The 12,563-nt window shown below is 59.8% G+C and overlaps 2 protein-coding genes across 2 annotated transcripts; both read left to right on the top strand.

The window, feature by feature from the left end:
• Positions 1-156: 156 nt before the first annotated feature.
• PTGES3 (prostaglandin E synthase 3) lies at positions 157-9,052 on the top strand. Its single transcript, XM_082781338.1, has 8 exons — positions 157-453; positions 5,208-5,321; positions 5,493-5,562; positions 6,178-6,276; positions 6,477-6,566; positions 7,265-7,327; positions 7,707-7,731; positions 8,273-9,052. Exons 1-8 carry the CDS (start codon positions 179-181, stop codon positions 8,290-8,292), a joined length of 756 nt encoding a protein of 251 aa, XP_082637464.1. The 5' UTR covers positions 157-178; the 3' UTR covers positions 8,293-9,052.
• A 360-nt stretch (positions 9,053-9,412) lies between these two features.
• ATP5F1B (ATP synthase F1 subunit beta) lies at positions 9,413-12,563 on the top strand. Its single transcript, XM_082781321.1, has 10 exons — positions 9,413-9,577; positions 9,765-9,947; positions 10,295-10,469; positions 10,660-10,781; positions 11,017-11,201; positions 11,286-11,444; positions 11,557-11,679; positions 11,763-11,975; positions 12,085-12,286; positions 12,378-12,563. The coding sequence occupies exons 1-10, from the start codon at positions 9,436-9,438 to the stop codon at positions 12,473-12,475; spliced, it is 1,602 nt and encodes a 533-aa protein (XP_082637447.1). The 5' UTR covers positions 9,413-9,435; the 3' UTR covers positions 12,476-12,563.

Below are 12,563 nucleotides of genomic sequence, written 5' to 3' on the forward strand. Positions count from 1 at the left end.
CCTCCGTCGCCTTGGCAACCGCCGGCCCCGCCCCCTCTCGGAGGGGGGGAGCGGCGCGCAAGGCGCCTGCGCGCCGAGAAGCTGCTAGAAGGGAGGAGGGAGCGGGAGGGAGCGGGAGCCCGCGCGCGCGGCGAGGGGCGGGGCGCGGGGGGGGGCCGGCGGCGGGCGGGCCGCGCGCATGCGCAGCGGCGGGAGGCGGCGCGGCGGGGTTTTTGCTGCGTCACCAGCGCTGGGCGCCGCCGCCGCCGGAGCGCGCGGGGCATTGTGGGAGCGAGGCCGCGCCGAGCCCCGACCCGCAGCGGAGCCCCCGAGCCCCGACCGGCCCCGGCCACGACCCCGGCCCCGCCCCCGCCCCTCCGCCGCCGCCGCCAGCACCGGAGCAGCCCCGGTTGTCCGCCCGCCGGGCTCCCCCCGTCCCTCCGAGGAGCGCCAGCCGCCGCCGCCATTCGCCATGTGAGGCCCGCGGGAGGGCGCCGGGAGGAGGCCGCGGCCTCGCCGGTGGCGGCGGGAGGGGAAGGGAGGGGACGGGAGGGGAAGGGGGGGGGGGAGGCGCCGCGCAGTGACCTTGGCCGGGCCCCGCCGCGTGGCCCCGGGCCGGGCCCCGCCGGAGGCGCCGTGGGGCGGGCGGGAGCTGCCCGCAGCGCTCCTCGGGGCACCGGCACCGGCGGCGGGCAATGAATGGGGCCGGGGCGGAGCCGCCCGGGGGTGGCCGCGGGGCAGGGTGGAGCCGGGGCCGGCACCGGGGGGGCCGAGCGGGGCCGGGGGAACGCGCGGGGCTCGCGGTGAGCGGCGGGGGGGCGGCGGAGAGGAGCCGCCCGCGCGGTTTCCCCGTTGCGATGTTAAAGCGGGCACCGAGGGAGAGGCCCCCGGGGGTAGCGGGGCACCGGCCCCGGGCGGGAGCCGCCGCTCCGGTGGCCCAGGGCAGCACCGGGGGCCGTCGGGGAGCGCTGGAGGAGCCGAGCAGCGCGGCGTGGCCGTGGCTCGGAGCGAAACGAAAGCAGCGAGGAGGAGGCGCGCCGCCCGCCCGGCTCCCGGCAGCTTTCCCCGCTGAATTTCCCTAAAACTACGCCTGAATTTCCCGAGAACTCCGCGGTGATTTAAGCCACGAGAACGGCGGCGCGCTCCTGAGCTGGTCTCACTCTGCCCAAAGCACCGAGGGAAGCGTTTGCCGCCCCGGGGAGCAGCACACGTGAGCTTTTTGCCGCCTTGTCGCTGGTGAGGCTTTTACCTCTCCGCAGCCCTTCTGAAACTCCGAGTCCGGGGCTGCTCCCCATTAACGTGACTGAAAGCGAGAGGAAAGTAACGAAGCTGGAGCTCTTCACGTAGCGTTTGCAGAATACATCATCCTGAAACCATTGCTTTTTTTAGAAAAAAAGAAAAAAAAAAAAAGCATCGCATTTGCTGGGGTACGAAAACGAAAGCAAAACTAGTTACGTAAACCAAAATTCTTGCTGCCACCTGTAGAGCTAAATGGCTTTTCTCGTAATCCTGTCTGAGGGTGAAAATCTCGTTGGGCAGCCGAGTGCTGTAGGAGCCGTCCGGATGCTTTCCGGGATAGAAGGCTGAGCTCCGGTGGGTCGCAGCCCGCAGAACGGACGAGGAAAAGCACGTGGGCAGGTCTGGAAACTTCTCGAACGGCCTCGAGCAGCAAGACTTGTGGTTCAGCCCGTGGGTACAGGATGCGAGGACCTCTGCTTCTGCGCCCGCCACCGGGCTGGGGAAAGGGACGGCGCGTCCAGGGCTTCTCGGCCCCGGGGAAGAGAGCGCCGGTCCGTGGTGTCATCGTGGTGTCCCCTGGAAGTGACAGCCGGTGGAGGTGTTAAATACAGGTGCACGGTGGCTGCGGCTGTTTAGGAAGTGCCCCAAAACCTGCGGGTGGCAGCAGGAGTAGTTGGGACAAGTCCTTACGGGGCGCGGGGCCTCGTTCCGTGGCCCTGCGCTGCGCGGTCGGGCTGCGTGCTGGAGCTGCCGCTGCTGGCACAGGGCGGAGGGAATGGGAAATTAATTTATTCCGGTCCCATGCGAGCAGCGCAGCTGAGCGGGAAGGAGGAAGTGTGGGGCTCCCCGCCTAACAAACGACTCTGTCTGGAAGCCCGGCTGGTGTCTCTCTGTGCCGGTGAGAGAACAGAGCAGGGTTTTGTGTGGGCGTGGGGGAAGCACCTCTCTGAAGGGGGCTGAGCACGTGTGCTCCTCGCCATCGGCCTCGGCGTGTGCGGTGGCCTCCTCTCGGTGTAAGCAGCGAGGCGAATCGGCTGGGTGAGACTCGTCCCATCCACCCCTCCTGGTGGCAGCTCTCACGTGGCCTGCGCTGCTCTGGATGCGAAGTCACAATTAAAAGCACCTCGTCAGGCGGCTGGAGGCAGCGTCCGTCCTCCGTTTGGGGGGAGGGGATGGGAGGTGCAGTGGTTTTACTGGGGTGGGCAGCCGAGTTCCACCGCGGTCGCTCTTTTTCTTCCTCAAAGAGAAAGGGGGAGAAAATACGGTGCAAAGGGCTCGAGAGCTGAGGTAAGGATGGGGAGATCGGTCAACAGTTATCGTGACGGGCAAAACAGACTCAGAGTAGGGAGCTAGGAACTACTCCAGGTTTGGCTCTGTGCCACGGGGTCCATCCCTCAGGAGCTCTCAGCTCCGGCACGGGTCCCCCACAGGCGGCAGCTCCTGCCAGGTCACCTCCTCCTGCGTGGGCTCCTTCACGGGCTGCAGCATGGAGATCTGCTCCATGCGGGACCCGTGGGTGCAGGGGGACAGCCTGCTGCACCAGGGGCCTCTCCACAGGCTGCGGGGCACTTCTGCTGCCTGCCTGGAGCACCTCTCCCCCTCCTTCTTCTCTGACCTTGGCACCTGCAAGGCTGCTTCTCATTCCTTTCACTCTCCCAGCAGTTTTTTTTCCCTTTCTTCACTCTGCTCTCACAGAGGCACAAACAACATCCCTTACTGGCTCGGCTCTGGCCAGCGGCAGGGCCCTTCTCCATCCTGGGGCCTTTCTGCATCCACCCCTGTGGCCCCCCTGCTACCAAAACCTTGCCAGTAAACCCACTGCAGGAGGGGAGAAGAACTGGATGGAAGGACTGGGCTGACTGGTTCTGTGCGTGATGCAGTCACCGCCTGCAGGGTGGGAGGCACTGCATGCCTGGGAGGCAACCAAAGTTTGCTGTTAGAAGCTCGGCTTCTGTTCAGCTAAACTCTCTGGTTTCATCCGTCTTTGTGTGGCTTCGATGCCCGCGAGCTTCCTTCAGCTCTAGGGTAGCTCATAAAGGGTTTGGAAGTTGTGTGAGCGCTGCCTCGGCACGCCTGATCCTGGCAAGAAATCAAGGTCACGGCCACACCGAAGCGACACGGCTGAGGAATGCGTGCAGCTCCCCCCGGGAAGGCCGGGGACGTCTCCATTGACGCTGGGAAACACTCGCGAAGTGTTGATGCCGTGCACAAAAGCCCCCGGCACCATCGCTAGCAGGGACACCGCAATTTCTGTTCTGCTAGCAGCGCGTCTGAGCAACGTACCACGTTGTGAGCAGCGGGATTCGTCCTCCGCTGGTGCCCAGGCGCAGCAGTTTGGGTCTGGGGGGCATGAGGAGGCACAGAGCAGCCGGGGGGGCTGAGCAAGTTGGACATGGCCTCGCCCTTCCTCGAAGAGCCCTGCATTGCCCAGGAGAAGAGGAAACTTGTCTCCAGTAAGGACTCAATACCCTAGTGAGGAAACTGCTGCTGCCGTTGACCTTTATCTGAATAAATCGGTGGCTCCCGCAGTATTTCTTAAAAGTGCTGCTAAAGGGGAGAGAGGATTTCGCCCCTAGGGGCAGTGGCTTGCTGGGAGGCGAGGGCTGTGCTCAGAACTGCCCGCTCTGAGGGCTGGCTTCCTGGCTGGGATCAGGCGCTCATAGCTGCAGGCAGGAGCATTTCCCTGTGAGGATGAAACCAGCGGAGTCTTACAAGTGGTGCGAGGACCGCCAGGTGGGTGGATTTCCTCTGGTGCCGTTGTTTGATGGCCGAGGGGACTTTAGCATCTGCTTTTCTCTCTGAAAGCCCTTCCTCCTGGCGCTCCTTCTGCAGCTAAACCACAGCAGCTGTGACCCCGTCACCTTTTTGCCCTGTTCAGGACAAGCTGCAGCTTTCAGCTGCTGTCCATGCACGCTGCGAGCAGCGGAGCTGCCGCTGGTCCTGAGCGTCCCCGGGGAGGCGCGAGTTTAACCCGACCTGTCGCAGCGTGGCTGAGCCCCGTATCTGAGGGCTGAATCTGCTGACAGCAGGTGCGTCCAAAGCTGTTCTGGAGGCTTAGCAGTGTCACCTGGAATGTTCTGGAAAGGTAATTCTGCTCTCGGGCTGCACCGCTCGCAGCCCAAACGTCCCCGCCCTGCAACAGGGCCGGGAGCGTTCCCGGCGTCCCGGTGCTCGGCTCCTCCAGCTCCGTGCGGCTGCGCTGAGCGCCCAGGTGAGCGCAGTCGGTCCTGGCTTGGCAACGCCTTGGCTGTGAAATTCCAGCCCGGGTCGCGCGGCGCTGGAACGCGGCCGGGGCGCGAGAGCGTCCGCGATCGCCTGTGGCTTAGCAACAGCAGCTCCCGCTGGGCGCCGCTTGCTCGACCCTGGAATGCGGATGCTGAGCTCAGGGCTGGGCTCCAGCGGCTGGGGAAGGAGGGGAAGCAGCCGGAGCCTGCGGCTGGGGCCGGGATGGCCGCGCTCGAGCGTTGCCATTTGTCTGGCGGGTGAGTGGTTGCTGCTGAACGGTGAACGCAGCTGCTCAGGGGCGTTTCTCGTGCCGTGGATGGGCTGCGGCTCGTTCTGATGCCTGGGGGAAGCCGGGAGTGGGAGCCTCGGATGGCAGCCAGCTCGGCGTTGGAGTCCGTGTCTGTAGGACGCAGTAGCGAGGGTCAGAGCAGCGATTCCTCCTGCTTCACAGCGGTGATCTCAGCTGGGTTTTGGTCCTGGTAAAGTTCCTGAATGTTCCATCTCCTCTCCAGCCCTTGTGCCTTAAACAAATTTTAAAAGATTGTTAATTGTAAGCTTGTGGCACTTCCAAGAACAGGTGGAAGTCCTTTAGTTAACGTTCTCTACACGTACTAAAACTCAAACTGCTCTATAGCTGCATATCAGGAGAAACGTAAGGTAAAGTGAAGCTTACCTGGCGGCAGAAGGCTGAGGCTTTAATCTGTTAAATACTGGGAAAAGATACAAATCCTAATCTGAATTTCTTCTGACCGGTCTGTTTGCAGGCAGCCCGCTTCTGCGAAGTGGTACGACCGAAGGGACTACGTCTTTATTGAATTTTGCGTTGAAGACAGTAAAGACGTTAATGTAAATTTTGAAAAATCCAAACTTACGTTCAGGTGAGTGTAACTTGGGCCTCCACGAAGCTGAAAGGCACAAGGGTGCCCCAAAGCTGTGCTGATGCTGATTAGATTTTATTCTTAAAGATTCTATGTTTATTCTATATTATTGAAGTATGTTTGTGCTGTAAGACATTTCCTGCTAATTATGTGTTTGTTTTCTCTTAACAGTTGTCTTGGAGGAAGTGATAACTTTAAACATTTAAACGAAATCGACCTTTTTAATAATATTGATCCAAATGTGAGTATCCTCTGCATTCTTCTCTTACTGCTGTGTCCAGAATGCTCAGCTCCTTCTGCTGCACACCACCCACCCTTCTGCAGCAAACTGTGCTGCTCAGGAGGGATTCGTTGGTTGTTGCTTGACAGGTGGCATCTGAACGGCTTCCAGTTCTGATGATAGTCGCTGTCACCCCCTGTCCATGTGTGCAGGCAGTAAGGGGTGCTATAAAACTGCCCGAGTTACGTTCAGGCAGTCCCAAACAGAACTGGTGCCGCTCCGCCTGGCTCCATTTTGTGATGGTTTGATGTGCAGTGGTGTTCTGACTAAAAGCATACCATTGGGTTTTGAATTTGTATAGATCTGTTCATAACGGGAGTTACTCTGACAAATACTGCATCACCTTACAGCCATCCAAAGGTGCTTCTGTGTATCTGAGTTTAAGCATGTTCTTACAGTCTGAGGAACAACTTGTTTGCAGTACTGGTCGTAGCTTAAAGAGCAGGCAGTATTTTTGAGTCAAAGAATAAGTTGATAGCTTAAAAGAAATGAATCTAATAACAGTGTGTCACCACAATGTTAGTGATTGTTAATACTAACAGATGCTTGCTTTTTTTTCCTCCCTTCTTCTTCCAGGAATCAAAGCATAAAAGAACAGACAGATCTATCTTGTGTTGTTTACGAAAAGGAGAATCTGGTCAGGCATGGCCAAGGCTAACGAAAGAGAGGGCAAAGGTGGGTTTGGGCTCTTTGATGGCCAGAGCAGTGGCTGATGTCTCCCCTATTTTATTTTTATTTTGGGTCGTGTTTAAATTACGTAGCAGTTAATGGCTCATTTGCCATGCTCCTGATCAGAATGGCAGTTCTAAGGGACTTTGAGTAGTAACAGTTCATTTCTTGCTTCTCTCTCAATAACATCTTATGTTGATGTACAGCTCAACTGGCTCAGCGTGGATTTCAACAACTGGAAAGACTGGGAAGATGATTCAGATGAAGACATGTCCAATTTTGATCGCTTTTCCGAGGTATAGGAAGATGAATACCTGGAGGATTGGGTTTTCTTTTGGGTGGTGTGTGGGCAAAGGGTGACAGCTACAGGGAGTCATACTCCTTGGCCTGCTCTTCCTCCTGCTTTCTTGGCCGTTGCTCTCAGGGCAAGCTCTGCCAGTTAGCTGAGGCACGGCTCTTGGTTTCCTACTTGATGCCACCTGGACAATGTTGCTTGGAGCAAAATTAACTTAATTTATAAAAATAATTGATGGTGTCATGGAGCATAGCTGGCTGTGTGTGAGTAGCAGCCGTGCTGCACTGGCTTGCTCCAGTTTGTCTAATAAGTGCAGTGTGAAAGCTGACTGTACAGGTGTAGAGAGCGCAGTGCTCACAAATGAGAGCCCAGGGCAGGAAAAAACACCTCAGCTCTGGAGCAGACTCCAGCTGCTTGAGCCCATGCTGTGTGAGCTGTTGGCACTGCACTGAGATGGTCGGTGGGTGCTCATTACCAAATATGAAACAAATGCTGGTCCCATTGCACATCTCGGCACTAAATCAGTGTAAAGTTTCTTGCCTCTTCACCTGGTAATTTTTGCTTAGGTGCAGCAAGATTTGTCAAAGCAGCAGGTGGCTGTTTATAGCAATTTCAAGCTATTTATAGATTGTTATTGTTCCCCTAATGATTGGAGTTGGCTCCCCTCTGTATAACGTGGCTATTATCTTTCTTGAGCAGATGATGAACAACATGGGTGGAGATGACGACGTAGACCTACCAGAAGTAGATGGGGCAGATGATGTAAGTGCTTTGCAGTAAACGTGTGTAGGGCTGGCTAAGGGCGCTGCACGTTCACTGCTACGTGCTGAGGTTGAAGTTGCATTCCCCACTTCAGTGCAGTTAATAGCACAGAGTGCCAAACTTTGGGTAAGTGATGTAGCCTGGCAAAATCCCCTCGAGTAGCTGGATCGAGGCTTGCAGTGTCCTGGGCAGCTCGGCGTCATACTTTTCTGCAGAGATTATTGGTTATTACAAGTCTGTTTTTGTACTGGTAAAGCTTAACCAAAGCGTGTCCTGCAGTCCCTTGAAATACGCTTACTGACGGCGTGCTTGCTACACTGAGCTTTGAAAGTGCCTCCAAGCTCAGTCGGCTCCAGTTAATGTTGTTTTTTCTTTCCAGGACTCACCAGACAGTGATGATGAAAGTAAGTTGGCATTTGTGTTTTTCTGCACCTGTGCAACAGTCCGGGGGCTGGTAGTTGAGGGAGCTGTGCAGAGCCAGCAGATGTGCTGTCCTGTCAGTCTTGCTAAATCCGGGCTGCCAGCTAATGCCAGTGCCTTGCTCCAGCAGCATGAGACGATATAATCTAGTGAAAGCCTTAGCGCTCCAGCATGAAATATTAGTTTGACCTTCCCAGGCTGCTGCAGTCCTGGTGAGGCTTTGGCTGTAAAAGCAGCCGTCACCAACACGGAGCTTTAGCGCTCACGGCGCTGGCCTGGTTTGTGTGGGTTCTGCACTCACACAGCAGGGGCTGTACGGAGATCGGATGTGCAAGGAACCAGCTCCACACTGAGTGCCGGCAGTGGGGAGGTCAGAGACCCTAAACTGCGTTATGCCTGTCTTGTTCAAGGGCTGTATTCCTTTGTGTTCCGTGTGCTATAATGGGGCTCCTGGGAGCTTATTTTTTTAAAGGAAAAAAAAAACACAAACTAATCTTTTTTTTTTTTTTTTTTTTTTCCCTCTAGAAATGCCAGATCTGGAGTAAGAAAAACTGTTGTCTTCAGGGTTTGGGGAAAGAACTTCATCACATTTCATAATTGAGATAAGAATTCCTGAGTTGATAGCCCTAAAGGGAGATATTGCATCCTTTAACCCATTTTCAGTCCATTTTAAATGGCTTCACTGATGGTAGGTGTGTACCATTGTGCGGGGCAGTCTTAAGCCACGAGAGGCAATAATGTTATGCATGAACCGTTTTCCAGACTTCCAAAAACCAATTGAGGTGTAGGCAATCGATACAGAGCAGTTGCAATAAAGTTTACAGAGCCTCCTTGCCTCGTAGCAGATGTAATTACAACGGGAGAATTCGGAATTTACGTCGAGCGGTAAATTGGCGTTTTCCCCCCCTCTGTGGCCTGCAGGTAGATCCAAAATTAAGCTTGTACCTGGAACAAAAACTGGCTGAAACCACCGTTAGCTAATTGGGTCACAAAATGTAACAGGTGATGCGCAATACCTCTGTGGTGTCTTCAGGTGTGTTCCACTAATGTTTTTATTAAAAAGGAAACAAAATTGGCTTTGTTGGGTATTTAATCGCTAGTTGCGTGTTCAGAGGCAGTGCCCAGCCCCCTGCTCTGGGCGTGGGGACCAAACAGCGCCTGCTGAGGGGAAGGTGGCAGCCGCCGGCAGTGGTTGGTGCGAGCGGCTTGTGGCAGAACGAGACAAAAACAACCTCAGTTTGTGTTCAGAGCAGCGGGGATTTTTTTATTGTCTGCATTCTTTCTAATAAACTGTTGAAGACTCCACGCCTGGCCTGGCCTCCTGCCTCACGGGGCGCTCCAAGATGGCGCCGGGGGGGGGGGGGGGGGGCTGGGGGCGCGAGGCCGCGGTCACCGCGCCCGCCCAAGGACACGGGCGGGGCACGTGCGCTCCGCGCCCGCCCCTTCCGCCCTTCTAGCAGCGCCCAATCAGCGCCGTGAGTCTCCAGAGCGACCGACGCGCGGCCCAATGGCGAGGAAGCGGAGAGCGGGAGCGACGGCGAGCTCGGCCAATGGGAGCGAGGGCACGGCGGGCGCGGGTCTGCCTCCGCCCAATGAGCGCGCGCGGCGGGCGGTGCCGCGTGGCAGACGCCCCGCCCCTCGGAGGCCTGCGCCGTGCGGGCGGGCGAAGGGGCTCAGTCGGCGCCGCCATGTTGGGGCTCGCGGGTCGCTGCGCCGCCGCCGCCGCCGCCGCCGCCCGGCCGGGGCTGAGCCGCGGGGCCGGGCCGGCCAACGGCCTCCTGCCGCTGCTCCTCAGCCGCGGGGCCGGCCCGGCCGCCGCCACCGGCAGCCGTGAGTGGGGAACCGCCGCGGGGTCACCTTGCGGCCTGCGGGGCCTGCGGGGCGCGGGGCCGTTACCGGGGCGGGGCGGGGAGCGCGTGGGGGCTGCACCGGGCCGCGTGGCGCCGAGCGGGGCTCCGGGGCGCTGCCCCCTGCCCCCCGGTGCGGCCCCCGCCGACCCGCGCCCCTGTCCCCGCAGGCCGCCGCTATGCGGCCCAGCCCGCCCCCGCCGCCAAGGCCGGCGCCAGCACCGGGCGCATCGTGGCTGTCATCGGCGCCGTGGTGGACGTGCAGTTCGACGAGGGGCTGCCGCCCATCCTGAACGCCCTGGAGGTGCAGGGCAGGGAGACCCGGCTGGTGCTGGAGGTGGCGCAGCACCTGGGTGAGTGGCCGCCCGTTCTGCCCCGGGGGGGTGCGGTATTGGGGGGGCCTCCCGTGATGATGAATTTCGGTGACTTTCGTTCTTCTGAGCTCGCTGAAGCCACGCATTGCAGTCTGAGGAGGAGGAAAATGGCTGCTGGGGGGCTGCGGCCCGCCGCAGCTGAGGGGTGGGTCTGTCCTGGGCTTTTTTTCGGTGTTTCTTTTGCTCATTTTGTTCCTTGGCCCCGCTCCTTGCAGTCCTCCCCCCTGCTGACCGCCGCCTTGGCAGGGCCGGGAGGAGATGGCAGCAGCTGTCCTGCAGGGTCAGCTCGAGGGCACTGCGGTAACGCTGTCCTTGGGCCTTGGCAGGGGAGAACACCGTGCGCACAATTGCCATGGACGGGACAGAAGGCCTGGTGAGGGGACAGAAGGTGCTGGACTCCGGCGCGCCCATCCGGATCCCCGTGGGCCCTGAGACCTTGGGCAGGATCATGAATGTCATCGGGGAGCCCATCGACGAGAGGGGTCCCATCACAACGAAACAGTGAGTGATGCTGCAGGACTGCAGATCAGCGCCACACAGGGTTTGGAGGTGGGGGGCTCTGGTCCTGGCAGCAGCCAGGCTCGTGCAGTTTTCAAGCGCTCAGAGACCCCCAGGCTGCCCGCAGCTGGATTGTGCACGTCCCTGCTGCATTTGTGTTTCAGCTTTTTTCCTCTCTCCCCTCTCGCTGCAGGTTTGCTGCTATCCACGCCGAAGCCCCCGAGTTCGTGGAGATGAGCGTTGAGCAGGAGATCCTGGTGACGGGGATCAAGGTGGTGGACCTGCTGGCCCCCTACGCCAAGGGTGGCAAGATCGGTAGGTGGCACCTGGTGGAAAGGGAGCGCCCAGAGAGGGGGGGCCCCGTGCCCACCCCAGGGCTGGGGAGCGGTCCCCGTGCAGCAGCTTCCTTCGCTGATGAGGAACAATTTGACTTTCGTTCTACTGAGCTTGCTGAAGCAACGCTTAATTATCTGAGGAGGAAAGGGGGGAAGGGAGATCCCCGGGGTGGCTGGGTGGGCTCTGGGTTGAGGAGGACACCCTTTCCCCCCAGGTTTATTCGGAGGTGCTGGCGTTGGCAAGACTGTGCTGATCATGGAGCTGATCAACAACGTGGCCAAAGCTCACGGCGGTTACTCGGTGTTCGCTGGAGTCGGGGAGCGAACCCGGGAGGGCAACGACTTGTACCACGAGATGATCGAGTCCGGGGTCATCAACCTGAAAGACGCCACTTCCAAGGTGCGCGGGGGGCCTGCGGGGGGCGAGGGGGGGTCCCAACGGCGCAGCGCCCGTGCTGACGCTGGGTTTTGTCACCCCCCCCAGGTCGCCCTGGTCTACGGGCAGATGAACGAGCCCCCGGGCGCCCGCGCCAGAGTGGCTCTGACTGGACTGACGGTGGCCGAGTACTTCAGGGACCAGGAGGGTCAGGACGTGCTGCTCTTCATCGACAACATCTTCCGCTTCACCCAGGCTGGCTCAGAGGTCGGTGCTGGAGCCCAGGCAGCCGGGGAGGGGCCAGGCACAGCCCTGCAGCGGCGCCGGACCCCTCGTTGTGGGCACCGCCAGGGCTCTCAGCAGCTCCTTTCCCCCCCAGGTGTCAGCTCTGCTGGGGAGAATCCCCTCTGCCGTGGGCTACCAGCCCACACTGGCCACCGACATGGGCACCATGCAGGAGCGGATCACCACCACGCGCAAGGGCTCCATCACGTCGGTGCAGGTAGTGCTGGAGCAGGGTACACCGGGCGGGGGTCACCTCCCCCTGCCCCCACCTCCCTCCCACCGCCCCCTCTGCCCCCCCAGGCCATCTACGTGCCTGCCGATGACTTGACCGACCCCGCCCCCGCCACCACCTTCGCCCACTTGGACGCCACCACCGTGCTGTCCCGCGCCATCGCCGAGCTGGGCATTTACCCAGCCGTGGACCCGCTGGACTCCACCTCCCGCATCATGGACCCCAACATCGTGGGGCCCGAGCACTACGACGTGGCCCGGGGCGTGCAGAAGATCCTGCAGGTGAGGGGGACGGGGCAGCCCCCGCGGGGAAAGGGGCTGGGAGGGGGGCTGGGGGTTGCAGGAAGCCCTGCCCTGGCCGCTCACCACCCTGCTTTGCCTCGCCCCGCAGGACTACAAGTCCCTGCAGGACATCATCGCCATCCTGGGCATGGACGAGCTGTCGGAGGAGGACAAGCTGACGGTGGCGCGGGCGCGCAAGATCCAGCGCTTCTTGTCGCAGCCCTTCCAGGTGGCCGAGGTCTTCACCGGCCACATGGGCAAGCTGGTGCCGCTGAAGGAGACCATCAAGGGCTTCAAGCAGATCCTGGCAGGTGAGGCAGCCCCCCCCAGAACTCCTGGGGGGGGGAGGAGCTGGGCTCTCTGCCCGTTCCCCCCCCCGCTGATGGCTGTGTCCCCCCCCAGGTGAATACGACCACCTCCCCGAGCAGGCCTTCTACATGGTGGGGCCCATCGAGGAGGCGGTGGCCAAGGCGGAGAAGCTGGCCGAAGAGCACGCGTGAGCAGGGCCGCCCCCCCCTCCGCCCCGGATTCCCCCCCCCAAAAAAAAAAAAAGTATTTAAAATTTCCAATAAAACGTTGGTGAAAACA

This window comes from Aythya marila (genome assembly GCF_965140915.1).
Source record: "Aythya marila genome assembly, chromosome: 30".
Lineage (NCBI taxonomy): Eukaryota > Metazoa > Chordata > Aves > Anseriformes > Anatidae > Aythya > Aythya marila.